Source organism: Neodiprion pinetum, chromosome 4, assembly GCF_021155775.2.
Source record: "Neodiprion pinetum isolate iyNeoPine1 chromosome 4, iyNeoPine1.2, whole genome shotgun sequence".
Classification (NCBI taxonomy): domain Eukaryota; kingdom Metazoa; phylum Arthropoda; class Insecta; order Hymenoptera; family Diprionidae; genus Neodiprion; species Neodiprion pinetum.
Window position 1 is genome coordinate 29,471,387 of NC_060235.2, and position 27,130 is coordinate 29,498,516.

Below are 27,130 nucleotides of genomic sequence, written 5' to 3' on the forward strand. Positions count from 1 at the left end.
CATACTTGTAATAGAAAACAGTCCTGAAGAGTCGTTTCATATGATATATGCCAAAACTGCAGCATTGTGCGATTATACCCATGCATTAAGCAACGTGGATTCGATCCGGTTGTATCGTTTCAACGTGAATTCACCACGGCAAAAACGCTTTAGATAGCGCCGTGATTTCCTCGTGAAACCTCCGACCCTACGCCGTATAAATCATCAACCCTAGCTCGCTGTAGCTTCGACTTTGCGAAGCTGCGATTCCCCTCGACTGCATGTTGCAGAGTTATCAGTTTATCGAACTAGATGTTGTTTCTGCGACGGAAGTCACAGTGTTAAAGGCATTGACTACTGCATAGCCGTGCATTGAATCCGCATCTCATACTCTTCTTCTCAAGGAAATTGAAATCTGGATAGTCTACGAATGACTAGAAACAAGAAAACATTATGGAAAAGATAAAGCGAGCATAGTTTACGTTTCTGGGGCCCCTTCATTCACCTACCTGCCCAGAGAAGTGAATCTCGTGTTTTTATTTCGCGGAAATTTTGCTGCAAGTTGCTCGAAGATTTCCACCCGGTAAACAACACCGGTTTGATATTTCTGCTCGCAAAGAGACTCGAGTTAATGCTCGGTCGATTACCGGCGTAACTTTTGTCCTCGAAATCTGAATTATCCTTCTTTCTTTTTTCCGCACGGATGAAATGAAGCGGTTAATTGCGCTTCCCAAAACTGAACTTACACAGTGACTCAATACCGCGCAACATCCTTGCGTAATTTGAATTCAGAATGGACACTGTTTCTCCGTTCAAAACGTGCGACCAGTTTCACTTCCTATAAGTAATCGAGATTACCGCATTGTCTTCTGTTAATCTTTCGCACGGTATGATCATCACGTATTCGCAATTTCTCAACTATTCAAGGTTTGACGTACCCGTACGCTTTGATACTGTAAGCTCCGATATATACTTCCAGAACAAGACAGTCTGCCAACGACTGGAGTCCTCAGCTGCTTAATCCCTCCGCTGCTTTTACTGGCTGGTAGCTAAAGTACCAGATCGGCCTTGAACGACGTTGATTTCCTAACTCAAATGGCCAATTCGTGTCTATCGCCATCGGCATACTTCTTCTAGAATCATAACCCTATGCGCTTTCAGATTTCCGTAAATACTGGCTAATCTGACACTTTGCAAGATTCGAAACAGTCGCTCCAATCAATTTATTCTATGGACATTCATCAGGCTGTAAGTAATGGCTTTATTGGTTCAATGAATCGAAACCACAGCCGTCAACTTTCGTACCTACAGTGCTATAATAATATGTGGTACCGTTTGATCCATCATGTTTAGTTCCAATGCTTATTGATCATTTTGACCTTTGTCTTTGATATATACGGATGTTAAAATTCTATGTCGACATTTTTTGTTTTAGTGGCTATACCTGAATGTTCCTTCACGTCTGAGAATGACCACCAGGTAGTAGACGGCGAATAAAATTCTCGAATGTCGAATAATCCGGGTCGATTCATTACATCAATAAAACATAGTGCTTGTTTTACTTGTCAATATCACGAGGCTGAAGGAATAAAAAAAAACGGGTAACATTCCTTTCAAAAACAAGTTTTGCATTCGAATTTTCATACGCTTCACCGTGCCGGATGCGACAATAATTAAAAATTGAAGACAAGATTGTTAGAATGTAATTTTATTTCTTGATAGTGGCCACTTTGAATCTCCGATTAAGGATTTGTTAAAAACAGACGGCAAACTTCTCTGTACTTCGGGCTCTGAATTATTTCCCTAAGAAGAATATATCAAGGAAAAAGGTCGATCACAATACGACGTGTGTCCGAAAGACATGAAACGTAATTCCAAAAATTCGACTTGATGTTTGCAGAACTTGTGACTCACGTTCGCGCGTCCGATCTTTTGAACAGATTCATCCACGCTAGTTCTATCAGTAGATACCTTTATTCTCATTCACAGTTCATTGTGCGATTAATCGAATGATCATCACGAGAGCAAGGAACAGCTTCTACCGGGGATTGTAATAATACGGGCGCAAGTACGGGTGCTTCAGCCAAAAAGCAATTTGAAAGTCATTCATATCTGTCTGATTACTACGGTAAGTGTGCACAGAGTTTGTTTTTTTTTCTTTTTTCAACCAGTCGGCGTACGCGAGCAACATCAATGGACTGTTCTGTCAAGGTACGGTCCGGTCCGTGTCAAGTTCAACAGGTCGTCTACACTGCTGCGTGATATAGGTACCGACGTCATTGGGATGAAAGTGAAATAACCATACACTATAGGCCAAGAACTAACGAGCCGTTCGATTTTTCATCACTTGATAACTGAAGTAAATTTAGACTCGCGGCGTGAGTCCCACTATCGTTAAATTCGTGAGGTAGTTAGTGAACATAACGGCATTTAGAGTACATGTAACGTAGTATATATATACGTGTGTATGTAGGGACGACGTTGTTACTTTGGACCCCGGTGTAATGGATTATTTCGACTGTGACGTATTCATATTTCACGCATCAGACCGTAAAGCGCCTTTACGCAGTCTTAATGGTCATTCGAATTTGTCAGCACTGAGTCTAATTGATGCATATTTAATTCTTCAGAAGCAAGACTGGTTTTCACTGAAGGTATTGAAAGAGGCGTCATAATTATTTCCTACAATCCCAGCGTACATTACGCATTATTGCACATGATGCAGATTATTTTTCTTCCAAGTAATAAGTCGATGACAATTAGTCATCATTTATATAATGTTACAATCGATGGGTAATAACGACAGCCTGGGAGATTCTTTTTTTTGGAATTTTATAAAATTACTACCTTTGCATCCGCTCAATCGAGTATGATGCAAAGTTACATAAATACTGCATACCAAAGTTGACGGCGAATGGCTTATTGGATGTGACGGACACGTATTCTCAAGTTCATGATTCAACAGAAGGAGGAATTTGAATAACTATGTATTGATTCAATAATCCAATAGGAAAGAAAATAACGTTTTCGATTATATTTTTTAGTTTTTTTTCAACATTTGAGCAATATTTATTTGGTGGATATTTGAAATTTACTTTTCTCCGTATAAATCACTGTAAAAATTACCAGCTTTGATCTCAAGCAACAGAATGCTAATTATAAGCGTTCAATTCTACCATGAGTAATATTACGTCAGCGTATCTGTAGGTCGATAAAATGGATGAAAATAAATTCACGTTAAGATTCAAGTAGGAACTGAAATCGTCGAATCCTCATCGCCACTGATTTACAGGTACCGAAAACCATTAGCAATCGTACCGAATCTGAAACGCGAGTTACCACGAGTTCGTGACTAAATAACGATATCATAGTCAATAAATATTAATTTTAGCAAACTAAAAAAACAGCAAAAATGCGAATGGGAATTAAACAACACCAGAATACAACACATTAGCATAACGAGCGAATAACTGCGAACAGATGGTTTGAAGGTCCATCTGGTTTGCAATACACTAATGAACGCGATAATAGGTTAGTTAATTTCGACGATGAGTAAACTTTGTGTTCGTCTATCCAATGTTATCCATCTTTCTTTTACATCCATCGCGTTATCAACAGTCCTGCCATTGTTCATTTAATCCACGTCACTTGAACGCGGTTGATAGAGTTTCATACACAGCCGACGAATTGAAAATCAAGGTGAGTGATTTATCAGATCATTTGCATCGGTAATCTACTGGTGATTATTCAAGATGCCGCAGAATTTTATGGGGTCATAAAATACTTGTGTTGTACGAAAGGATTTTAATAAAACACATGAATAAATATTAGCCATATTTCTGATGCGATTAATTCATACCTCGTGTTCATAATAATATTAATTATGATAAACGTGAGGAATAGTTTCATTCCATTAATTATAATTTTCGGATTAAGTCGAAATGATGCGTAGAACGAACAACATAGGTTTCACGTGAATTTGAATTTATGACGAGAATTTAATTTATATAATCAACTTGCGGTACCAGCTTACTTGTAAAATCGCGTGTATTCGCTGTAGAATTATAATCGATTTACAGGCACGTATGAAATGGCTGCGATTCTAGGAGGTTTGGCAGTGCAGAAATTTTCATAGCAGATTTATGACACTATTATTAACCAACTGATCGGCTCCTAGTAAAAAAAAATTATCGTAGCACGCCACGATTTTGCGGAGGACCAGCTCTCTCTCTCTCTCTCTCTCTCTCTCTCTCTCTCTCTCTCTCTCTTGATGCAAGTATTTCGTTAGAGGTGTTTTATGTTGCAACTATCATAGCCACTATCACACTATCCTAGAGAAAGTGCGTCTGTGCGCCGCTGCACAAACCGAATACCAACTCTCACTGTCCCCCTTCAAATTAACTCCCTCGACTTATAGACAACTCGCGTGCGTTGTTTTCGGCACGCAGATATATTTTCACTTGACCCAGATCAGGGGTCGAATCGTTAAATAATTAGGCAACTCTTGAACTTGGATCATTGTTTTCGTTGGACGGATACATGGCTCGGTTCCGAAAAATTAGCTGAAAACCCGATTCCCCAACAGCCAGGGGCGACGAACCCTGAAAAAATGCTAATCGCTCTAATTGAATGTACTTGATACGTTAAATGAATCAGGTCGATACACGGTTAAAATTCTAATGTTACTTTTTATTCCGGGGTATTAATGTGAGAAATAATACTGAAGAAGAAGTACAGGCGTAGTTCGATCGTTGTAAATCAATTCCTGAAATGTAATGAATGTTTCCGGGTATGATGTCGGCCTAATGATGAGTGACCACCTACTATGAATGTTGGCGCGCGATCTGAATCTCGAATTAGAACGTCACGAGCACTGTGCGGTTATTTCATGCGCGGCAGAATTTCAATTGATTAACGGCTGCAGAATTCAAGACGCGGTGGCGATCGCAAATCGATCTTTGCAGATCGCGCGTGGAGGGTCCCCTGATATATGATTGAATATGCAACGTGTTCATTCCCGCTAGTTGTAAAAGGACACATCTTTAATTACGCGCAATGAATAGCCGATTCCGGATGAAATTAGAGACAGAGATCCGCGGTGAGAGAGTGCATTACTTTATTGTTCGGGTTGATAACCCATCTGAATTCTTCGTATGACGGTAAACAAAAGATGAGTTATCGTCCTCGACTAAGTTAACATACGGTTGAATTACCTTTGAGGATGAAAAAGGAGAAATAAAAAGAAATAAGAAATCAATATCTCATGGTATGCGATCGGAAAATTTTCCGTTGACCGAACGGTATGGAAATTTAATTGCCATCCTAATAACCAGAATCCGGATTTAATTCGCGGTCGTGCAATTTTTATAAGTGTTTTATAAGAGAAAAAAATCTGTTCAACCTGCAAAACCACCTTGTCCGAATTATAACCTGCTTATTATACGTGTTTTTTACCTCTGTTTTCGTGCTGACAAAGAGGCAGCAAAACAGTTGATAAAGAAATCTCATCCAATAAAACACATATGTATTCATAATACGTGGTATCGACTGAAATGTGTGTGAGAAAATGGAACGAAAAAATTCACCTCATCATTCGCGTATTATTCCGCAGTTGGTCAACCGTTCCAAATTTAGCCTTACTCGCAGATATTTAAGCAATTAAAAAAAAAAAAATCTTTTGTTTTATTACACGTATGATGCGGTAACATAATATTGCTGATAAAATTCCAGTGAATCCCGACGAAAACAGAAGTTTATTAACATAAGAGTTCCGAAAAATGTGTGGGGTAACTGCATACTTTTACCAACAGTCATAAACGCTGTTTACGTTTACACGGGTGCAGCTTCAACAAACAATTTACCAGAGTTGGTGATACGTGTTACCTAAGAATTTTGAATTGCAGTTGAAAATGGAGTCTAAGTACGAACACTGTGTGTCGGATCACGAAAATTCTGAACCTCTAGTCTAGATGTGAAGTATGCTATCGAGATAGATACGAACCGAAGTGAAGAGGTCGTTAATCTGTTCTTGCCTCGGTAATATGTGAATTCTTTCCACGAGGTACGTGGCTTGTTTTCTAATCGCTTTATTACAGCTTGCTGGAGAAAGAAACCACTTGCCACGTGTAAATACGTCTAAATTTTATTCACATATATATGAGTATAAATTTGTCATACACACATGCTTTTGTTCGGCATTTATATTTCTTTGCAAGTAAAGTGAAAAACTTTATGGCATCCAATAAGCTGCGTGATGAATTCCAGGATTTTATCGATGCAACTTTGAGGTTCCAATAACCCAACAGTGAACGGTGATGATGTGATACGGATCAAGATCGTGACAACGATGTAGCGAAGTGAAACAGAAGTCAGTTTTAGATGAGTGGCATTGAAACAAAACGGTTGATATTCCTATCGTCGCACAGTTTTTATACTGGCGGTCAAGTTGAAATATGAAGATCAGTGCACTTGCAATATTTCAGGAAGCATCTTCTGCTCACCCAAATACCTGAGGCAGATTGCCGATGCACTTACAGTGGAGTAAAGTGAAAAGTGTGTGATTTTTTGGTTGAAAAAAGTGACTTGAACTCCTTGCCCGGGTGCAGCCTTTAATTTGTACCGAGAAATTCGCCTGAGATGAGAGAATGAGTTTCATTAAAATTTTCATTAGCGTCGTGACAAACTGAGACTTACACGCTGCAAGAACGGCGTTGCGATTTGCGCAACATAGTCATCATCTGTATGATGATGGGCTGCTTAGAAGTGCCGAGGAACAATTACCCCTCTTCTAATTTGCATAATTATCAAATCCGAATTGCAGACAAGCGCGGCTATTTTGCAACGGACCGACGTTTGCACGCAGCGCATAACTCAAGAATGGTTTTCGGTCAAATCGGAGATACCCGATTAACGTCGTTTATATTCCTGTTCACAATCGCGTTGGCAAAGAGACCATGCAATATAGCGGATCCGCACACGTTTCACCGAAGTGTAAGTATTTCAAAACGCAAAATTCAGCCCTCGCATTCCTCGAGCCGATCATCCAGACCAAGGCTGACCTAATGGTCGAACCTTGTTTCGCACTAGAGCCGCACACGCATGATGCTGCGTCTAATTTCATTGTCCGAATGGAAGGCGGTGCGAAACAGTCCGCAACTCGTGCCGCCTATTCGACCTGAGCTAGATTTATGTGTTTGGTAAACGGCACGTTAACTTCTTTGTATGAGGATCGCGTCGTGTTTGGTTATCGCTTATGGTGGTGCTAATTCAGGAAATTAGTTAGCATTGAAAGAGCGGTTACTGTAAGCAATGTCCGATCCAAAAGTGTCTTATACTTGCACAGGCGTCGAGCACTGTAAAAAAATAATCCTTCCAACGCTGCCGATCCGGAAGCCATTGCCACGAAGGCTTGTTTATTCCGTGGCGGAAACAGTTTCGATTCGGTTCGCTTTCTGGCACCGGTCCTCGATAGTCAATCACCGCGAAAAGCCTTTATGTAACGAAAACAATATTTCACCGCATATTTTACACGCCCGATACGTAACGTAACAGGTAACGGGCATTAACCGATTTTGTAATAGTTTAATGAGTATGAGTAACGCGTAAACATGGGTTTTTCGGCGATTGTATGTTACACATCCGAAGGTATGTTTTCAAGGTTATTACTCATACACCGCGGTTCAACGACGGACAATTTTTGCTTCTAGAAAGTGTGATTTGCAGCCAAAAATCTATCCACGGTTTACTCAACTTTGAGAAAGAAAAAAAATAATCACTCTCAACTCCATTTGACGCAATTTCAAGTTTCATTCTCATCCTGGACAATCGATACATTCGAATTTCTGATTCTAATAATTAATTCGCGTATAATTATTACGTTGTCGGGTGATATTGAATCGCGAAATATACGATGCCCTCGGATTACTAATGCAAAAGCTATCAGGAACCAATTTAGTATAAGCTAACTTTGTTAGTAATTATTTCCTCATAACGATAATATGATGTAAGAAACCTGTAAGTGATGTTCCGAAAACCTGAGGCTGAACCAAATTTTGTTAAACCTTTTCCAGCATCATGATGTTAATCGTGCATTTTGTTATTTCCTCCATGACGATGGGTAATTTTAAATCGATCGCTAGGATTCCGCTGATCTGGCCTGGGATCAACCGGTACCAGCTTCTAACTGTGAACGATTAACGTCCGTCGGCTAGCCCGTAGAACGCTTTCGGACATTCCCGGGTATAATAAATAAAGCGTCATAAGTCTATAAGAAAATTACCAAGCATTCCTTTGTCAGACGTGTAAATGTAAGTAACTATGATTACTTATGATTCGAGCAATTGAAATGCAGGTGTTCAGGTATATATAGTATCAATCGACCAAGAATTACCGCAATTAGCAGGAATTTTCCGCTCATGTTTTTGATTCATTGACGAACGAACTGAGTCACGATTGTTTACTTGACTATAGATTTTGGATAATTTTATGCGAGTAAGAACCTCTCGCCTCGCCGCGATGCCTTGGCGCACGATGCACTTTTTGCGACGAGTGAATCGTGAGATAATTTCACAGCGGTTCATCCGATAGCGTATTTGTAATACGCTACAGTAACGCTGAAAATTTTCCATACACCCAACTAGTCCCGAGATATCAATTTACCCGAGTGAAACATTCCGATCTTTCAAATAAATTTTCAGTCATTCTTATTATTGCAATTCCTGCAAGGATTCCAAACGCGGTAGGCCGAAAATAACTCGCGAATCGAATTTTCAATGTTTTATCGACGGCTGGTGGAACACACCCCCGCCGTAACTATGAATGAAAAAGCTGAAGCTGTAGGCGACCTCGAACTCTTGAAAATAAAAACTTACTTTTTGGCCAGCTTGGTCGTCCGTCCGAGTGGACCGGTAATGCGGCGTTAAAGAACTGGTTCACTACGACGGAAGACTTTCTTCTCAAGCTTCTGTGATTCCCCGGCGATGGCGGGTAATCGGGTTCCGTACCATCGAGGGTGTCTGATACCGGACACGAGTTTGTGTTGACCGCGGAATAACGGCGCCCGGTAAAACGGTCCCAGAATCCGATAACCTCCTTCATTTCACTACACTTGGCAGTCTCTTCGGTGCTTAAAACAAGATAAGCGCAGTCCTTCCTCTCTCCACGTAGCCAAAAAGCACGATCGCTTCACCGCGAAGACGCCGAAAGCTCGTCTGTATTCCGATAGGTTCGCAGTCGTGCCTTCGCGAGGCGAGAGTCTCCGATATGATTTTTACGAGTATAAACGTTTCCCACACTCAAAGTACGATTGCTCAACTCGATACTAAACCGCGGTAAGTGGCAATGAAATCTCGAAACTTCTACACATGACTTTCGACTCGAATTCCCGCTGCAGCTATGCAGTAGACTTCCTTGTTTACTCCTCGTTGGATGCGGATTGCAACGACCTTCTTCTAATCAGTGTAAATACCCGTGCGTTGCTACACTTGCGGGAAACATTTCAGCTGTAAAGAAAATCCCGAGGGTAATTTTCGCTCTTGAATATTCTTACGACGATCCGACGAATAAAATTGTCTGTATTTCAACTATCCGAATGGCTGTTCTTCGGGTGTTTCTTGGACCGCGTTTTCCTTCCAATATTACTACCCGGTGCGAACGGCGTGCGACACAATGCAAAAGTGGCGAAAATTTCCAACCGTGTTTGAAAAATATCTCCAGACGCACCCCACTTTCACCTCTCCCAATGAAAATGGAGGTGGATGCCGCACGTGGACCTGCAGCCAATCGACAGGTGCAGCTCGCTCCCACCTCTGGAGGTTGAGACCACCACCAGGGTCTCCGACACGCGCCTTGACCGCGCGCCGTTCCTCCGCTATCGCACATGCCTATACCAACGTTCAGGTCACTAGCTGCCGGCTCGAGACATTTCATAGAGTTCTGGACGATCCGCGTCGATCTTTGCAAGTGGTAAAAGACTGCGCCTGGTAAACTTCTAGAAGAGTATTCTGCAACCGTCCAGCGTGGTTCGGCTTCAATGTCACCCACTTTTTATACATATATATAATAAACAGCTGCTTCTCGTCAATCTCTTGTCTGCCTCGAAACTCTTTCACTCTTTATTCGTAAAAAAAATTTCTTCATTCCCTCGAAATTCTGTTGAGTAAAATGTCAGATTCATTCTTTTCGAGTGAAAACTGCAAGTCACTCTGACACAAGTCAGATTATACCCGAGAAAATTTCGAGAGTTCAGCGATTTTCTCAAACTTTTTTCCATATTTACTGAACAGTACTGAAATTCTACTTGGGAGAATTTGAAGAATTCTCTAATTTTATAAATATTTTTTCGTGATTTACCTTGGTATAATCTCACTGATGTAGTGGGTTGGTTTTCACGACATAAAATTTGGAGACTCCGTTTTGATTTGAAAAGCTGAGTTATTTTGCGTTATTCGTACGGAATGTCTTATCCGAGCATTGACTCGGCATTTCTTGCAGGGATGTATGGTGGAATTGACTTGTGACAACAAAAATATCATTAGGGTGTTGTTGTCTGATTCTCGAATAAATGAAGCGTCGGACTATTGTTTGTCATATTTTTAAAAACCGTAGAAGAAAATACGTGTTGTTTTTTTCGAAACTCATTTGCCACTTCGAGGTCTGTGATAACTGCGTTAGATAAAAATAGTTGTTACCGTTTCGAGTAGTCTTCAGAAATATTATTATTCGACGGTGCGAAAACAATTGATTCATAATATGTATCACTAAATGATCTTATTTCGTAAATTGAATGATTTTCTTAATTTAAAACAAAAAAAATTCCGACTTATGAAAGTGACGAAACATTTTTTTATATACTCAGTAACGTTATTTTAGTCGAAATGAAAATATATTATTTCGTTGAAGTAAAGATTTACAATATAGGTATAATAATCTTTCCGAGGCAATGGTTAGTTACACGTTAAAAGATCTTCAATCAGTTTTACCCAATCTTGCATTCTTGAGAACTTGTCATCGAATAGTTTTCTGTTCCACTTATAACATTGTAGTGAGGAAGGTGGAACCGGTTTGATATGGTTTTAACGCAGCGGTATTCGATTGCATCAGTGTCATCGGGGATTCATGTGATTCTTCATTGATGGCGAAAAACGGGTTTTTACAAGCGAGAAAGCCTCAGACGATTCAAAATATCACTGTCACAGTACATGTCGTAGGGATATCGTAAAATTTTCTCAATTACTTGGCAGTTACAACGTTCTTGCTCGAAGGGTGATCAAATGTTTGTTTCCCGAGTTAATTTCCGTCATTTGTTATGTAGCATTACATCATATACAGTGTAATTATCTGAGATCATCGCATCACCATTGCACCACGTTTCCGAGGTATTAAGGATATAAGTTACCTTGAAAAAGTGACACTGGGATAATCTTCGGAAGCATAGAAGTAGTTGAAAGTCTGGTCTTTGATTATTTGGCGAGTGTTTCTATCACGGGAAATATGGTACATCGTTCAAGATTCGCGAATATACAGCTCACATGAAAGACAATCTACCAACCAAGTATGCGAAAGGAAATGAGTTATACCTGTGGTCGATCAAAGTTGGTGACCCTCTACTGTAAACTGTACGAAGGTTACTTAGGACAATCTGCTTCGGGCAATTTCCAAACGCAGCGCAAGTTCGATTGTAAGAAACGATATAGTTTTCACTAGTGAACAGTGCTATTGACCGCCATTATTTTCATGGCTAAGAGTTCGGAACCGATAGATTTCTAGTTTAATGCAAAACAGGTGAAAGACCATAATCCTTGATCGAGGTGGATGATCTCATTCTGTGAAACTAGGACCAGGCATTTCCGGAATATCCATGACGCATGACTAATGAACGATTATTGACGTCTGATTAAAATTCACATCTAGGATTAGGACTTTATTGATGACGGAAGATTTTCTCATTTTGCATACTCGTGAAATTTGATATTTGCTTTAGTACCTACTGTAATCAATAATTGCTGACATGCTGACACGACGAGTTTATATGGTCAAAGGGCGAGGAATACGGATGATTTTGTTCTTCTTATTTTTCTTCTACATTTGAAAAATGTCCTCACAGAGAAACGCTATCCGAGACTGTTCTATAGGTCTCACACTTTGTGTGATGTTTCGACAAAAAATTTGGAATTATGTGGAAAAATCATTGCATGTTCATTTGCCGTGGCTGATAGGTGCGGGTAATCAATCTTCACAACCAACGTCATGATTCATGACCTCATATAACGCCTCAACGACTACGGTCAATTTCTGCGTAAATTCAATATGGCGGATGAAAAGAATTTTAATCATGGATTCCGTGTTTACCGAGTCTCGTTGCTCTCTTGAACTCCCGTCATTACCTCTACCGCGATAGACGTATCATCATTTCCAGTTGTCCCTTTTTACGATTTGTTTTTTCACCGGTTTTTCCCGAGGCTGAGATTGAATCGAAATTACTGGAAATCGCGCGTAAATGCTTTTTCATGCCGAAGAGGGTGAATAACAACTTTTATCGACGTGGTTTTCCGCTCGTCGGTGACTGCATAGGGTAGTAAGTTTTTTTTACTTGTTTCTCTTTTTCGCCCAGTTTGACTCGTGTGACTTTTGTTGTTCCTCATGGCCTGTATGCAACAACAACGGAATGACTGGAATCACGATAATCTCTTGCCTACGGCATTACTAATTACTGACACAGATTTCACAGGGTGATATACGATAAGTTGACCAGATACCTCATAGTTTCGATATCTGTGTTCACCGATACGTGTCAAAGCATGTTTGTTTCATTGTTCTCATTAGGATTTGCTCACACTCTTTTCCAGGCCGCTGACGTATCTGGTGTAATACTGCGCTCATAAATTCATGTGGATTAAAAACAGAGCATGTAAGTCCTCAGAGATGACTTGAGATCCGAATTTATCTACAGCCAAAGAAGGCTTTCACAGTACTAAATGATAATTATCCGATCAAGAAAACCATTGGATTTCAGACCCAATTTTTCGAAACGGCTGATTGGACAGTAGGTATTTACGACTTTACGAATAATTATTATCTGACAACCGAAGTTCCAATTTTACGTACAACATACGTGATACGATCAGTTATCGGTAACTAACGAATTAACATTAATCGAAAATATTCCCATGGCTGAATATGCTTTAGAAAAAAATACATGTGCAATGAACATTTACATTTAATTTTATTTTAATTTAAATACACAATGTAGTGTTTGTACGAGCGGGTTTGAGAGCAAAAAACTACCTCACGTGAAAAATTGTATGATGGACGGCAAAAACTTGGATAGTGTTCGTACTGTCGTTCGATCTTGATGTATTCAACATTTTATGATGTTGAGCAAAAATATGATCACTCACTCAATTACTTAGAACGTACAGTTTATTACATGCCGCACGAGGCGAGATCACGGAATTGAGATGGTTATAAAAAATCGTAATAACAGAATGTGAAGTCAATATCAGTTTCTAGCCGATTTGCTTACGTCAGTGAGGAAAAAAGTGTTTAGGCTAAGCCCAATATTCTCTTCTCAGGTTACCAGGTGTCGTCGGCAGAAATTGACCTAAAATTTGCGCTTCACGATTTGTTCGCAGACGCAACTTTCATCAAGAAAAGACCGGTGAGTCCTTAATGTTTCGCATTTCAGTTTCTTTCCCAGATTTTGGACTCACTGAACGATGAAAGTATGAAAAAGCAAAAGAACTAGAAACGCGCAATTTATCCTTGCGAGTATTCGTACTTTTGAACTTGCCGATAGGTTCTTTCCGAGCAAGGCATTACCTTTTTTTTATCCTATGATTTTCAATACTGTACCAGGTATTAGAATGCGTCATTTTAAGATTATATCGATGAACATGAATTGTATGTGTGTGTGTCTTTTTTATGTAGTTTTTTTGCCTATTAACTCATAAATTAGGTGATCCTAGAATTTATAAGCAAATCCGCGTATGTTTTTCTATCGTATACGTATCACCTCGACTTGAACCCGGTAATTTGTTCCCGTAGCTAACGAGCGTGCAAGATCTTTAATTTTTCTTTGCTTTTTTGTTTCCTCATTTTTACCAGAGATCTTTGATTAATCTCATGGTGAGCATTGACTGTTATTCACATCTATTTCATCTTTTTTTACGCTTCACCATTCGGTATATTGTACGGTTATTTGTCCCTGATTATACCATAGACAGATTTTTTCATTGAAAAATAGTTAACTGGTTTTGTCGTAAGTCCGTGTCAATTGTTGACAATCCGATATGCTCAATTCATAACGTTGTCTTACAAGCGTAAATATATTTTAATTTTGCGAATGTTGTAATAAATGTGAAGTCGAAATGTGTACGCGATGAAAATTTTGAATATTTCAGTAAAACGAAAGAAATATTTTCAATAGTAGAGTCTCAAAATACACCAAACTGCGCAATTTAGAATCATCGCGAGTTGTAAATAAGAAATGTTGAACCTCGTGCGAATTATAAAACTATACTCTAATACCTCCTGTATCTTTTACATCTGTAATATATCAGAGCTGAGAATCATATAACCTTATTAGCATAATTTGTAAAGAAGAACCCATGCTTCTTTTCATTATTGATCCTGTGACGACATTTGAATGGCACGCACCGTAATTTATACACCTGGAACGTCAAAAGTACATTTATCACAGATTTTATTGCTGTAATATTCCAAAGCACGCGATTATTATAATTACCATGATTTTTTTCTCGCGGTTGAACTGTATACTATTCCAAATACCTACACAAAGGAAACAAGTATGCGAAATTTTTTCAAATAGATTTCGTTAGTTATAATTGTTGTAAACCTGTACATCATACTTCCTTTATTATTTCCGTTACAGTTGATTAAATTCATTATCATTCGTGTGATGTTGAAGTCGAGTGAAATATCAGTGTCTGTTTCACACTGACAATTAATATCCCGATACATCGATGTACGTGTGGGACACACATAAGCGTATAAACAGGAATGAAGCTGTTCCCCAATTGGTATAATGAAAGCCGGATGTAAGAATATCGCACGGTTGCTTGAGTTGTGTGTATAAACCAAATGAGTCTAGGACCAGAGACATGGTTGAAAATAAAACGACACTCAAAGTGTTGTTCAACTGGAAACGGATTAATTGATGTGATCTGCGGCGTGTATTGAGCCCAAATCCCGTTGTGCTATATTGGGCAACTTTGTTTTTGTTATAATGAATTTTAGTAAATAAATGTAGGTACGTGTTGAGAAAATTTCCCTAAATTCATATCCATGAAGTTTGAATCGGCTGATAAGATTTAATTTGAATTTCGTCGCTTATTTGCCCTTCTATTTCGCAAGATTTACCCGCATTCTCACATCTCGAAAAGAGTTGACTATCTCATTAATTACTCTGAAATTTTCAACGCCGATTCAAATTTCCAAATATTATTTGATCACTGTATCATGTGCCGCTAATTTTTCCATTCCACGTGGATGACGTCGTTGATCGTCACCTTGTAAAATTGTTCCAAGAAAGTTCCCGCACTGCAGACAAACAATTCTCTGTCTGTGCATTTGTTGATCGCTATGCAAATGTATCAATGTGTCCTTCCCCGGCAGAATGTAGGCTGCAGTTGTTTCGTGACTGTAATCAACGATTTCAATCTTTTTGCGCATATGTAATATAACGTGTGCCGCGATAGATGCAAGATCTTGTAAGCCGGAATAGGTAATATATACGAGAAAAAAATATACATAATCACTACCTTGCGCACAGTGTTAGAGTGAATTTAATATCGGAATAGACTTGCCGCGATCGGTTCATATCTATACATATAGTAACTCTATTTGTTATAAGATCGCTGTTGACGTCGATTGCAGCCGCGGTTTAAGTAAATCGCACCTTGAGATTCGTACGGTTATTCCACCGCTCGATGATCGAAAAATTCCACACTACGCCGTGAGAATCGACTTGAAAGTAGGATCGTGTATTGATGGAAACAGTTTATGATATGTGCCGTAAACTAGTCGTATATGTATGGACGATGAATTTTTTCCACGTACTGTAAATAACAGGCAATATGCAAATGGAAAAACCCGTGTTGAAACAATTCGCTACTCATTTTAATGCAATTTATAGAATGATTTCTAAATCTGAGACTCCCGTGCCATAACCCTGACAATGTTATACGTAGAAGTTGACAGGGTAAAATGCATTAACTTCTAGAGATGCACTGTTCAGCAACCTGAACAATGTTACCCAGAGCTGTAACTCCTTGACGTCGAATGCCGTAAGTCTAAGAGTGAATTGTAATAAAAATGCAATGAAAAACTAGGAATAATTTCGAAATTGATAGCAAAATAAATTTATTTTTTAATGCTTAAAATATCTGTCGATGTAAACAGAAGAAAGAAATTGATCGAAAGAATCAATTATGTACTAATAACGATATTGTGAATACCATTATTAGTTTGAAATGACGCTTGTCTTGTATGAAAGTCCTCGATCAATATAAAATTTTATAACCCTACCATAAAAGTGGCAAGTGGGAAGTACTAAAATTACAAACAAACACAGCTGTATTGAACATGAAAATAAACGTGAATAGCAAATATTTTTATTCTCAGGTTTATAATTTTATTCGTGCAAAGTACCTTTTGGTAACTTCAAATGCGATTAGCTAGCCAATTAATCAAGTGCCTAATATGATTATTCACGACGGTGATGTAAAGGGCATGACCCGGCTTTGTACCCACGTATGGTGTAGATCGTAAAGCATGTCACGCCCGGAGATGTTGAATGTTAGTGGCAATTCACACGTAATACATCATGACATATTGACTTATTGATATTAATATTGCAGCATTTGCAGCATAAGAGTGGAAGGAAATGATTAATTTTCGCACAAACATCGATTCGAATTATGCGAAATTTTTTTTGCGATACCTACACAACGTGAACCGTACACCTATAGAAGACTTAATACAAGTTGACCACGATGCGAGAATAATTATTTCTATCTGCAGTTGCTACACAGTCCTCAAATATTTTAATCTGATTATCGTTATTATTTTAATTTATTAACAACATAGTTTTGTACTGAATTCACCAAATTTTTCGAAGTTTTCTTTCTGGATCGCACATGTTTCAACAAATCTCTACCAGGTATATAATATTCGCATAAGTTTGCTATTTCAGAGCTACATGAACAGCTATTACGTTGCAATTGCCAAATCATGCAGTAATGACAGCTATGGTTACACTAAATAGTTGTACCAGATTTTCTTGTAATTTCAGGATTCTTTAAAACGTTGTTCAAACAACATTCCATCTGACTGCAATTTTCTGCAAACTCTAAATGAAATTTTTCCCATTGTGCGGCTGTGGAGAAAGGATTCATAAATCGAGCGAATTTCACCCGTAAAGCAGAAACGGTGTAAGGTATGTAATGGTACATAATTTGAAATGTGCGCTACAGTTGAGCCGTTTGAACAATTTTCTAACTAATTTGGAGTAATTGTATAAGAGATTAGATACCTGTATATTCGACGTAATGCGATAGTTAGGCTTGTGAAACCGGTAATGCGAGTCAAGATCACGTTTGCGTTGTGTGAGACTTTTTCTGCCAGACTCGTCTGTTCGTTACACTTCCTCCTACGGTGCATTAAACTTTGCATGAATCTTATGTACGACTGTTCTGCCATTCGCTGATCCTGGGCGTTCTTTTGCAGATAAAACGTCTTGACGTAAATGCTTTAATTCGAGTAAATGAACAAACAAAACAAGCTTGACGTTCTAGAAAACATTATAATGGGTACACACTTCGTCAAAATCTTGATAAATCGATGGAAAATATTGACAATAACTTACGAATGGGCTACTCATGATGTCATACACTACGATCGCTACGCAAATTGACGGAAACAACTATTCGACACGTTAACCATCTGAGCATATTTTTTTTAAATGTTGTGTCCCAAAAAAAAAGTCTTTAAGAAAAACCGGGGTTCGTCCTTTGCTTGCGGACTGGATTAAAACATCGCCGCTTATACTTATTCATAACTACATCCAGCCTGTTGAATTCTAACTCACCGAATTAGACAACTTTTCCATAAGGTCAGCAACATAAAAAATTCACTATCGAGACTCTATTAAATATATTTCAACAGGTGGAAAGGAGGACCTGTCACAGTATTTATTACGTGAAAGTTTTTTAGTTTTCTATTTCAATAGTAGAAGCGAAGTCAATGTTGTCTGACCTAATTAAATACGATCGGATCTTTATTTAAGGGGGTGCCCTGGTTGATTTCGACTTTGACATATATATCTGTAAATATCGAAGTCCACGTGTCTCGATCGCGATGAAAAGCTCAACACAATTCTGTATAAAAACACTCCAACTCATTTTCATTTGACGATGAAATAAAGAAATGGCACGGATTCTACGAAATCGCAATAGTAAATTCGTAAAATCCATGCCAATTCTTTATTTCTGCGGCAAGTGAAAATGCGTTGGAGTGTTTTTGTTTAGAATTGCTATCGAATGGGGCTATTGAACCGTTTTTCGCATTTGAAATACTTGGAATTTGATACTTGGAGATATATACGTCAACGTCGAAATCGATCAGAGCACCCCCTTAAATTGTATTCTTGTCATATTAGATCAGATAAAGACAAAAGTTGTATTCAATTAGTTTGATTCATTTGATCTTGGGCGAGAGAATGTTAAAGATACTTCCATTATTGAAATGGAAAAGTAAAAAACCTTCATTATATAATATCAAAATTATATCTAATTAGTTTTAAATAGACCATCAGAATATAACATACAGTTAAATTGGAAATATAGTTTATCAATCTAAATGGATTCAAACAGGCTTATTTACTTTGATCGGGTAGTTGAAATTTTATGATATGTGCTTACAACTTTGAATAGTTCGTTTCTGAAATATTTTCTGAACAAATCGTGCTTCCAATTTCTGTTTATGCCTGATTTGAGAGAATCCATGATATCTTTTTGAACCTTCTGAAAATGATCATACTGTAAATATACGTGACGGTGATTTGGAAGCGATCATTTCTATCAGACACTTTGTTCGAAAATGGCAATTTGTTAACGCCTTACAGCTATCCCAAATTGTTTCGATACGTTTTACAATACCGATGTTTGAAACAGCTTCAAATTATTATTCACATGTGTAATATTATACTAACTTAATGCGTATTACTGACCTAACGATCATTTATGCTCTATTATGCCGGTTGAACGACATGCGCAATTAATGAATATCGTAGATGATTTAGCTACTAATTGACGAGGATATCGGCAGCAATCGCGATTCAAAACACATTATATGCCAATTTTATGAAGAGCTGCTCGATTATTATCGGTAATTGCAGGCACACACGATTCAATGTAGGTAGTCGATAATTCTTGACTTTTTGAGCGCCCTACGTCATTGCAGGAAAGTTCATGTGACTTGTGAGTCAATGTAACTACAAATCTCTTCCACGCGTATGCTCCGATCGGTTGGCGCATGCAAATTACTTATGGAAATCAACAACAAGCCGGCAACATGCCGGAATTAACGGATCGTATACATGTTGCACAGACAAACAGAGCGGTTAGTCTTGCGACAAATACCTTGACAACTTCGATCGAGAGGCAACTATATATTTCCGGATAGGTTAATACAGAGTCGGTAGTAATTATGAGATTTGTTAGCTGACACGCATATTCGTGTAGAATATTTATAATCCACCGACCAACGACATACAGCTAGAAAGAATAAGTAATAAGCAATTTTTAAGCCGCGTCACACGTCGAACAGAAATAACCCACTGCATTGATAAAAAGCCTGAAAAATGTATATAATTGAGTCGTAAATTCGCGACGCAATACCTTCGTTATGTTTCTCTCACGGCGTTTTCGTAAAATTTTTTTCGAGTGTGATGTGTAAAATATTCCGATGAGATACATTGCCATTAATCCGTATACGCCTGTCTCCAGGGATGTGGAAAAACGCGGAGTTCCGATCAATTTAACGCAACTTGAATCTGGCGATTTCAACATATGCAGGGAAGGATTCATTCTCCAGGTTATGCAAATTGTGAGCTTGCCTCGAAAAAAATATAAAGGAAATTTTTAAACGAATGCTTGATCGTCTGATATACTTTTCGTGTATCTCGATATGGCGTTCATTATTTGATTCACATTTTTATCCCACGCCTGTATACTCTCTGGGTTGGTTGATTGCGGTTTTTTCCATCGGGTTTCTTCAATCTGGTTAGCTGAATCTGCTACACTGTGTATAAACTTGGTTCTTCAACGTAGGTTAGAACAACATCTTTGCCTGCGTATTGAGTATACCACTATAAGTGTTATACAGTTCCGTATATCGAATTCGGGTCGCTAATTATGGTCGGAGAGTAGTCAACAAGCGTTTTTTTGTTCTCAACTCGCGGCTTTTTATTTTTTATTTTATTTTTTAAAGAATTTTAATGGTCAATGAACATCGCATAAGTTTAAACGAATTAAATTACTCCGTAAAGACTGACGTCAAAGACGTATCCGCTATAGCGATGTGGGGAAACCCAAGAAATTGCTATGGGTATAAAGCAGAAATCGCATTTTTTTTATTTCTTTTTTATTTTTGTGTTTTCATTTGGAGGTCAGCACAATTGTGCAATCTTCTATTTATGCTTATCCAGGTGTATTTGCGATTTCTATAAACGATCGGCTTATGCTGTCGGGTAACTAATTCATTACCTTGCGGCAAATCTTCATTGGTTATCGGTGCGTGTGGGGTGTCGTTACGTATTATGTAAATAGCGTGAGTAGATATACTCTTAAAGCCCATCCGGTTTTATATAATATGGACCTTGATCGCGAAATTCAGTGACGTCGAAAACCTATAATCACGAGATAATGCTTTGTGTCATTTCATTTCAAAGAGGAGTTTTTATCGCTATTAATTATTTTAATATCGTTTGAAGATCGGTAATATTTTTGGTAGTACGTATTTGATTGCATAACTAATAGCCGTTTCTGATTGTCGATCGCGAAACATTAATATTGAAAAAATAAAGTTTTTCTCTGAAGAATCAACAACACGCAATGTGCCGCTGGAATCTATGTGGCTTTGAAGTCGCTGATTGTCGACTGACGCATTTTCATCAAATTTAATCCTCCGGGCAAAGAAGCTATGAATTTAGTTCAGAGTTTGATTTTGATAACTGATTGTGAGTCAAGTATTTTTCACTTAAGCCTAACGCGAACAACAGTGTTATTGCAGGTTATTAATTTCCTATTATATGTATTGTTCAATGGTGTTTATGAAATTTACGTGGTAATTCATACACAGTATATTAAAATATGGTAACGTTTTTGTCTCGGCAATCATCTGATTTTGTATAATTAATTAAGATCAAAATCGTTAAGAAGCGAAACACCGGATACAACATTTTTGTTACTTCGTATTGTATTCAATTCAAATTAAAGAGAGAAAAGCTTTTAACAATTGAATTGAAAGTAAGAAGTGACAAAGAAATCGTGATATGCCCTCTGCACCCTGTGAGGATTAGCTGCAAGTGTGTTTCACGTATGCATCGAGATTTAGGATCTCAACGCTTGTACGCTGCAGCAATTATTGGAAACAAAGTCAGCAGCTGCACCGCGGGTGACATAATATGGGATTCAAATACCATCGCTTTATTTTACTAATAATGCAGCGCGGCTGAATACAATGAGTCTCCTGATAATTGCCAGGAAGTTTATTTCATTTGAATCACTCCACAGCACGCTTCGCGGTAGCGAATCATTCCCGAATATGTATTTCATGTACTTGTAACATTAGTCACAACTTTTACGTGAATTCTACGCCAGAGTTGATCGTTTCGAAGACATAAACTCAAATATATTTATAAAAAAAATTTGATCACGCTACAACGAAACTTTGCAATAATATAATAATTTGTAAAGTAGGGGAGGATACGTAATTCCGACGCTCGTGAAGTAACGGTGAAATGTTGATGGATAACGACCAGTTAATTGACGCCGGGCCATGTTGGGTGTGGAATTTTACAAAATAATATGACGAACAACGGTACAACTGCGTGGATACTCTGTACTTCATATTCGAAAAAGCCTAGCCAGGCCAGTCACGAGTCACAAGACAGCAAAATGCATATTTCGACCCTAAGCGACTGAGCCATTTTAAGGCATGTGTTTTATTATTTTATATTTGAAGTGGTCGATCTATCGGTTTTCAAGCCTGGAATACTCGCTTGAAAAGTTTTGCATACATGAAACCGGCAAGTCAAGACAATCAATTCCATCATGGCATTCGGATATTTGATACATCGATTTAAATGTGAATTTCTGTTCAAATATAGGGAAAAAGTATTATGCAGACGCATACAATTTAACTGTAAGAGGTATTCAGATATTAAGGAAAGGCGGCTGTTCAACAGGTTTGTGGATAAGACGACCTTATTTACTGGCTGACCTTTAGCTTCTTTTTTTATTTGAGAAGATCCGAATTTCTTTTGGATTGGGCACAGAAGCGGGATAAACGGTCGGAATCACTCCAAACATATACATACAATGAGCGAGATGATAATGAAATGATGCCAAGTTCTAGCAGATTACAGACTATAATAACGACCTTCGAGCGGATATCTTTGACTGGTTACCAAACGCACATACATTTCGGTGATCTGACCAGAATTAGCATGAATTTAGGTCATCTTTATGATAAGAGGAACAACTCAAGGGATGTGAGTTACACGTTGTGTGTATTATTTAGTCCAGATTTACCGCATAAACATATTCTCCACCATCTTATCGTTAGCGCTATATAACGAAATAACATTCACGTCATTAAGTGTAAGATATACCACTGAATACGTACACGCAAATAATATTGGTGAATGCATCACCCGTTTAATTGATAAGCATATTCAATATTACAACAGTAATGGAGTATGTACAATAATATTGTAAATTTCATTCTAACTCGCTGCATCTCCAAATCCGGGGTGACGGATGCCGTCCGCTTTGATCAACTCTTCAATTCGAATGTGTTCGAAATTATTATACGATTTACCTTTTCCTTGCAGACCTTGCCAGCTGCGTATTAATTTATCCTTTTTTATTTCTGTCCTCAGCTCAAGTTTTTTTCCACTAAAGTCTTTGCACAGAAAATGCATCGTTACGTCATTATTATAATTTCTTCCTAGACACGTCGTGTCATAATATTTTTGCAAATCCAATGCCGACAACTTTCTGCTCTATGATTTAAATAATCCAGCCTCAACTGTATCTCGCAGTTTTACTTTGCAATATGTCTTTCGAGTTATGAAAGGCTGCAATTATAGCCATTAGACGTAATACTTTTTGCATACAGATTTTTATCAGTACTATCAAAGGGCAATCGAATACCGAGTCTCCTATTTGCTTTTCAGATGATTGGAATTGATAAAAATTTGCTTACCTTGCTCATCGCGAATAACGCGGCCATTCCCCTAATATAACCGTGAGAGTGTCGCCATTGGCAATATTATAAGCAAATCGACCTTTCATCAGACGTGCCGAATGAGAAAAGACCCCGTCATTTAGCTTCCGGTTTTGACACCCTGAAAATATGTCACGATGCCGTATCAGTAATATCACTGCCCCATCCATCTTGATCCTCCTTCGCGTAACCCTGTTTTTTTTTTCTCTCCTCATTCAGGGACACAGATTCCTGCGAAACGATACTCAAGGATGATGCTTCAATTACCGCCGCCCACCGGATGTGAAATGATCTAAACATCGGAGGTCCAGTTCGTCGAACCGTTGCCAATTGTTGGGGTATTTCCCGCGAAATTTGTGTCGCGCCCACTCGAGAAATCCGCTTTCAGAGGCCTCGAGCGATTGAGAATATTAAAATATATTCGCAATAAACCGTAGCGTTAACTGCGGCTTGCGACTAATCGAGGCTTCGTCTTGCGGTAAGAGAGCCGGTCTTCGTGTTTTCTTCACGCTCCGGAGGTGAGCCAATTTCCGATGATAATCCCTGCCGTTGAGGTGTTCTGGTTTGACCAGCGGTCACTTGGAGAGCACCATTATTCTTCATGGCACTTAATGACCACGGGTTCAAGGAGAGGCGTGTAACGGCGGGTTTCATCCTGAGCTCATTTGTAATTGCTTGTTCATGTAAAGGATCCAAAAACCGACAAGCGCAACGGGTCAGGACGACGAGATATCCCCGATGTCTATGAGGACTCGAAATAATTAAGCGGATGAATAAATCCCTGATCATATTCCGCCGTGAAACTTTAGTACCAGATCTTCCTTGGGTGGGAGATATTCGACTCTCGTACGACTCCGCTTGGGGAAAAAACTTGAATCTCGAAGAAACCACTGAGTGTACAGTCATGTCGAAAATTCCACGGTAGGGCCTGATTCGTCATTCGTGGCCTTCTGCACTTGGGCCTACTCCGTCTCGAAGCGAAGGATACACATTGGAATGCCCAACGGTCAGACAGCGTCAGACCGCGCAGAAGGCGGGCTAATGAAAGGCCGGATGTGGGAGGGTACAATACTAATCCTTTTTATACTTTTACTGCGAGAAATCGTTAGAAAATTTTTACAACAAAGTGACTGAGCGTTTTATGGCTAGATATTAAGCTGGTGAGGTTTTAGGAGGCACTGTTCACTTGTTCCGAAATTATGGTAGCAACAAAAGAAGTGGAAATACGTTATTCGCATATAATCGTGACATGAAACCTTTGACATGAGATTAATAAATTATTCAACCTTGAATCAATGCATGCCCAGCGCCCACTCATCATTTTTTTTCTTTTCACTTCCTTCACTTTATTGTTCTACTTTTGGCACATTATAACTAATATAATGAAACCGTTTCTGATGTTTGGTGAATTTTCTATATCATTTCTAGGTAATTATTGTATATACGATATATCGTGATTCAAAGGTGTGCAAATAGGTGTTTATCGTATAGACAGGCACGAAAAGTTTATTGTCATATTATTTTAACACCGCAGCTTATGCTAATGAACCATTTCTGTCACGTATGATTATTCATGATTAGATGGGAGTACATCCGCCAATTGACGTATCCAAACAATTTAAATTAATGACAAGCGAATTTTTTTGTTTTCAACCAAACAACTTTTTTTTATAATGTTCCGTCTGCGGGTCGTTAAGCCGTTTGATTTTCTTATCGTAAAATGTTTCAGCGCATTGTAGTTGTCACAGGTCGAACTTAACAGCCGTGAATGCAAATATTATGCTTAAAATTAATATCAATCAAGAGAAACGATTAGAAAAAATTAATAATACACTTTTGAAAAACACAGTATTTTAACTATATTGAATGCAAAAATGGCACCATATAGAATTGTTTTGCCATAGATGGCATCCAGTTGTGAGTTGTCGAGTATAATAGGGAACGAGTTAAATACATACACGCGTGTAAAGTCTTTTTATCATGATTTACATGAATATTTTTTTGCTCTCGATATGCTCAAACACTGTAACGGCGACAGTGAATTGATCTGAACTGACAGTAACCTTTCTAATACAATACTAAGCTTGGAATTTGTGAGAGAGATTATTTAAAAAATTATAGAATAGGAATTAAGCAAGCAAATAGATTGAAACTGAATTGACCAAAACACGCACGAATACGTAACGGATGAATAGTTATTTTGTTATTGGATATTTTAATTTGTACTAAAACAAAAAAAAAACTGGCGCCTGCGTGTAATAATGAAGACTTTGAACGTATGTTTATTCCTTCGAACAGCCAAAATTCATTATTGTATCTCGTGGTCTATGTTAGCTACATTCTATACGGCAATGATCAAAACCTGTTATTTTCACGTTAGGTAGGATCCAGTGGCTACGTATTATTAAAACCAATGGATTTAAAATGAAAGTATTTTGGTGATACTGATTATTTTCACGAAATCTGCAATACGGTTTCTACTTTATTTTCGCCTGCAAGCCGGCTGGGCACTTATGCAATAAAAAAAAAAAAACTAAAAACAAGGCGCTAAACGGATGAGACAAAATGCGTCTTATCAAAAAAAAAAATTGGGAATTGGTATAGTTAATTGACCCATTACAGTAATCGAAACTCGAAGTACTGTTGATCTTACCGTTTGAAGTTTTCTGAAATAAAATGCCTGCAAAATTTTGATGAGAATAAATCATGTCTCAATTCGTATTTCTACATCTACTATCGTATTTACTCACGGCTAGGGATTCCAGTGTACCAAAACATATTGAAAAGCAGCGATAGATACTCCGGAGAAGTGTTAAATGGCACTTTTCTTCTTTTGGCCGTGAAAATTAACAATATCAATTATTCCGTTCACTCAATGCTATCACTCGATGAGAATTATAAAAAAATTTCTGTTCCTACAGCAAATAGCATTTAGGTTTAACGTATGGACCGAGTATATATTGTACAATCATAAGCTGCCTACGGTATTATGTATACATATATATGTATATATATACACAACTCGCTAGGCGCTCCGTAAGTTTTATGTACTGAACGAGTTATCATACGCGTCTGGACTAATTTCTGAAAGAGCTGTATGCACCAGTAATTTGTACGTAAGTCTGTTTTACTCCAGCCACCAGTTAACCGTCCCTATCGACGCCTGCGCGCGTCTTTTGTGATAATATTATCTGACTTGTGAACTAGACGTTTCGCCCCGGTGACCTGCCATATTTTTGGATCATAACTACTAACGGTGTAAATAATAGCAAATCAGCAATTCGAATCTGTTGCGTAACATGTGTTTCTGTTACAGATACATATTGCCACTCTTTAATGCATGCGCAAAACTCGGGTCATTCACGAGCTTCCGGATTCTTTCTTGAATATCGCTCACATGGTTAAAATTTTTCAGTCGTCTTTATACTGTTTTCTTGTATCTATCGACATTAAACGTACATGAATACGATGCCTGATACGATGAATTTCCGAGGCACCAAATCTTACCACCATGAGAAAGAAAATTTCTAAACGGTGACAGCATTTTGCGGCTGGAAAGCGGTTTCAGAGCATCCAAGAAAATTAATTAATCAGCTTTCCTACATCAAATTTATATAAGCAG

General features: G+C 38.3%; 1 protein-coding gene across 2 annotated transcripts in view; it reads right to left on the bottom strand.

The window, feature by feature from the left end:
• LOC124216112 (scavenger receptor class B member 1) overlaps window positions 1-26,422 on the bottom strand; it is a 43,171-nt gene extending 16,749 nt beyond the window's left edge. The window contains exon 1 of one of the 2 annotated variants that reach the window (XM_046620244.2): window positions 26,259-26,422. In XM_046620244.2, the coding sequence (XP_046476200.1) occupies window positions 26,259-26,286 (28 nt within the window). In that variant the 5' untranslated portion in view covers window positions 26,287-26,422. Of the gene's footprint in view, window positions 1-8,849; window positions 9,657-26,258 lie in introns of those variants that run through there. The other variant, XM_046620243.2, reaches the window with a different exon arrangement.
• Window positions 26,423-27,130: the final 708 nt, after the last annotated feature.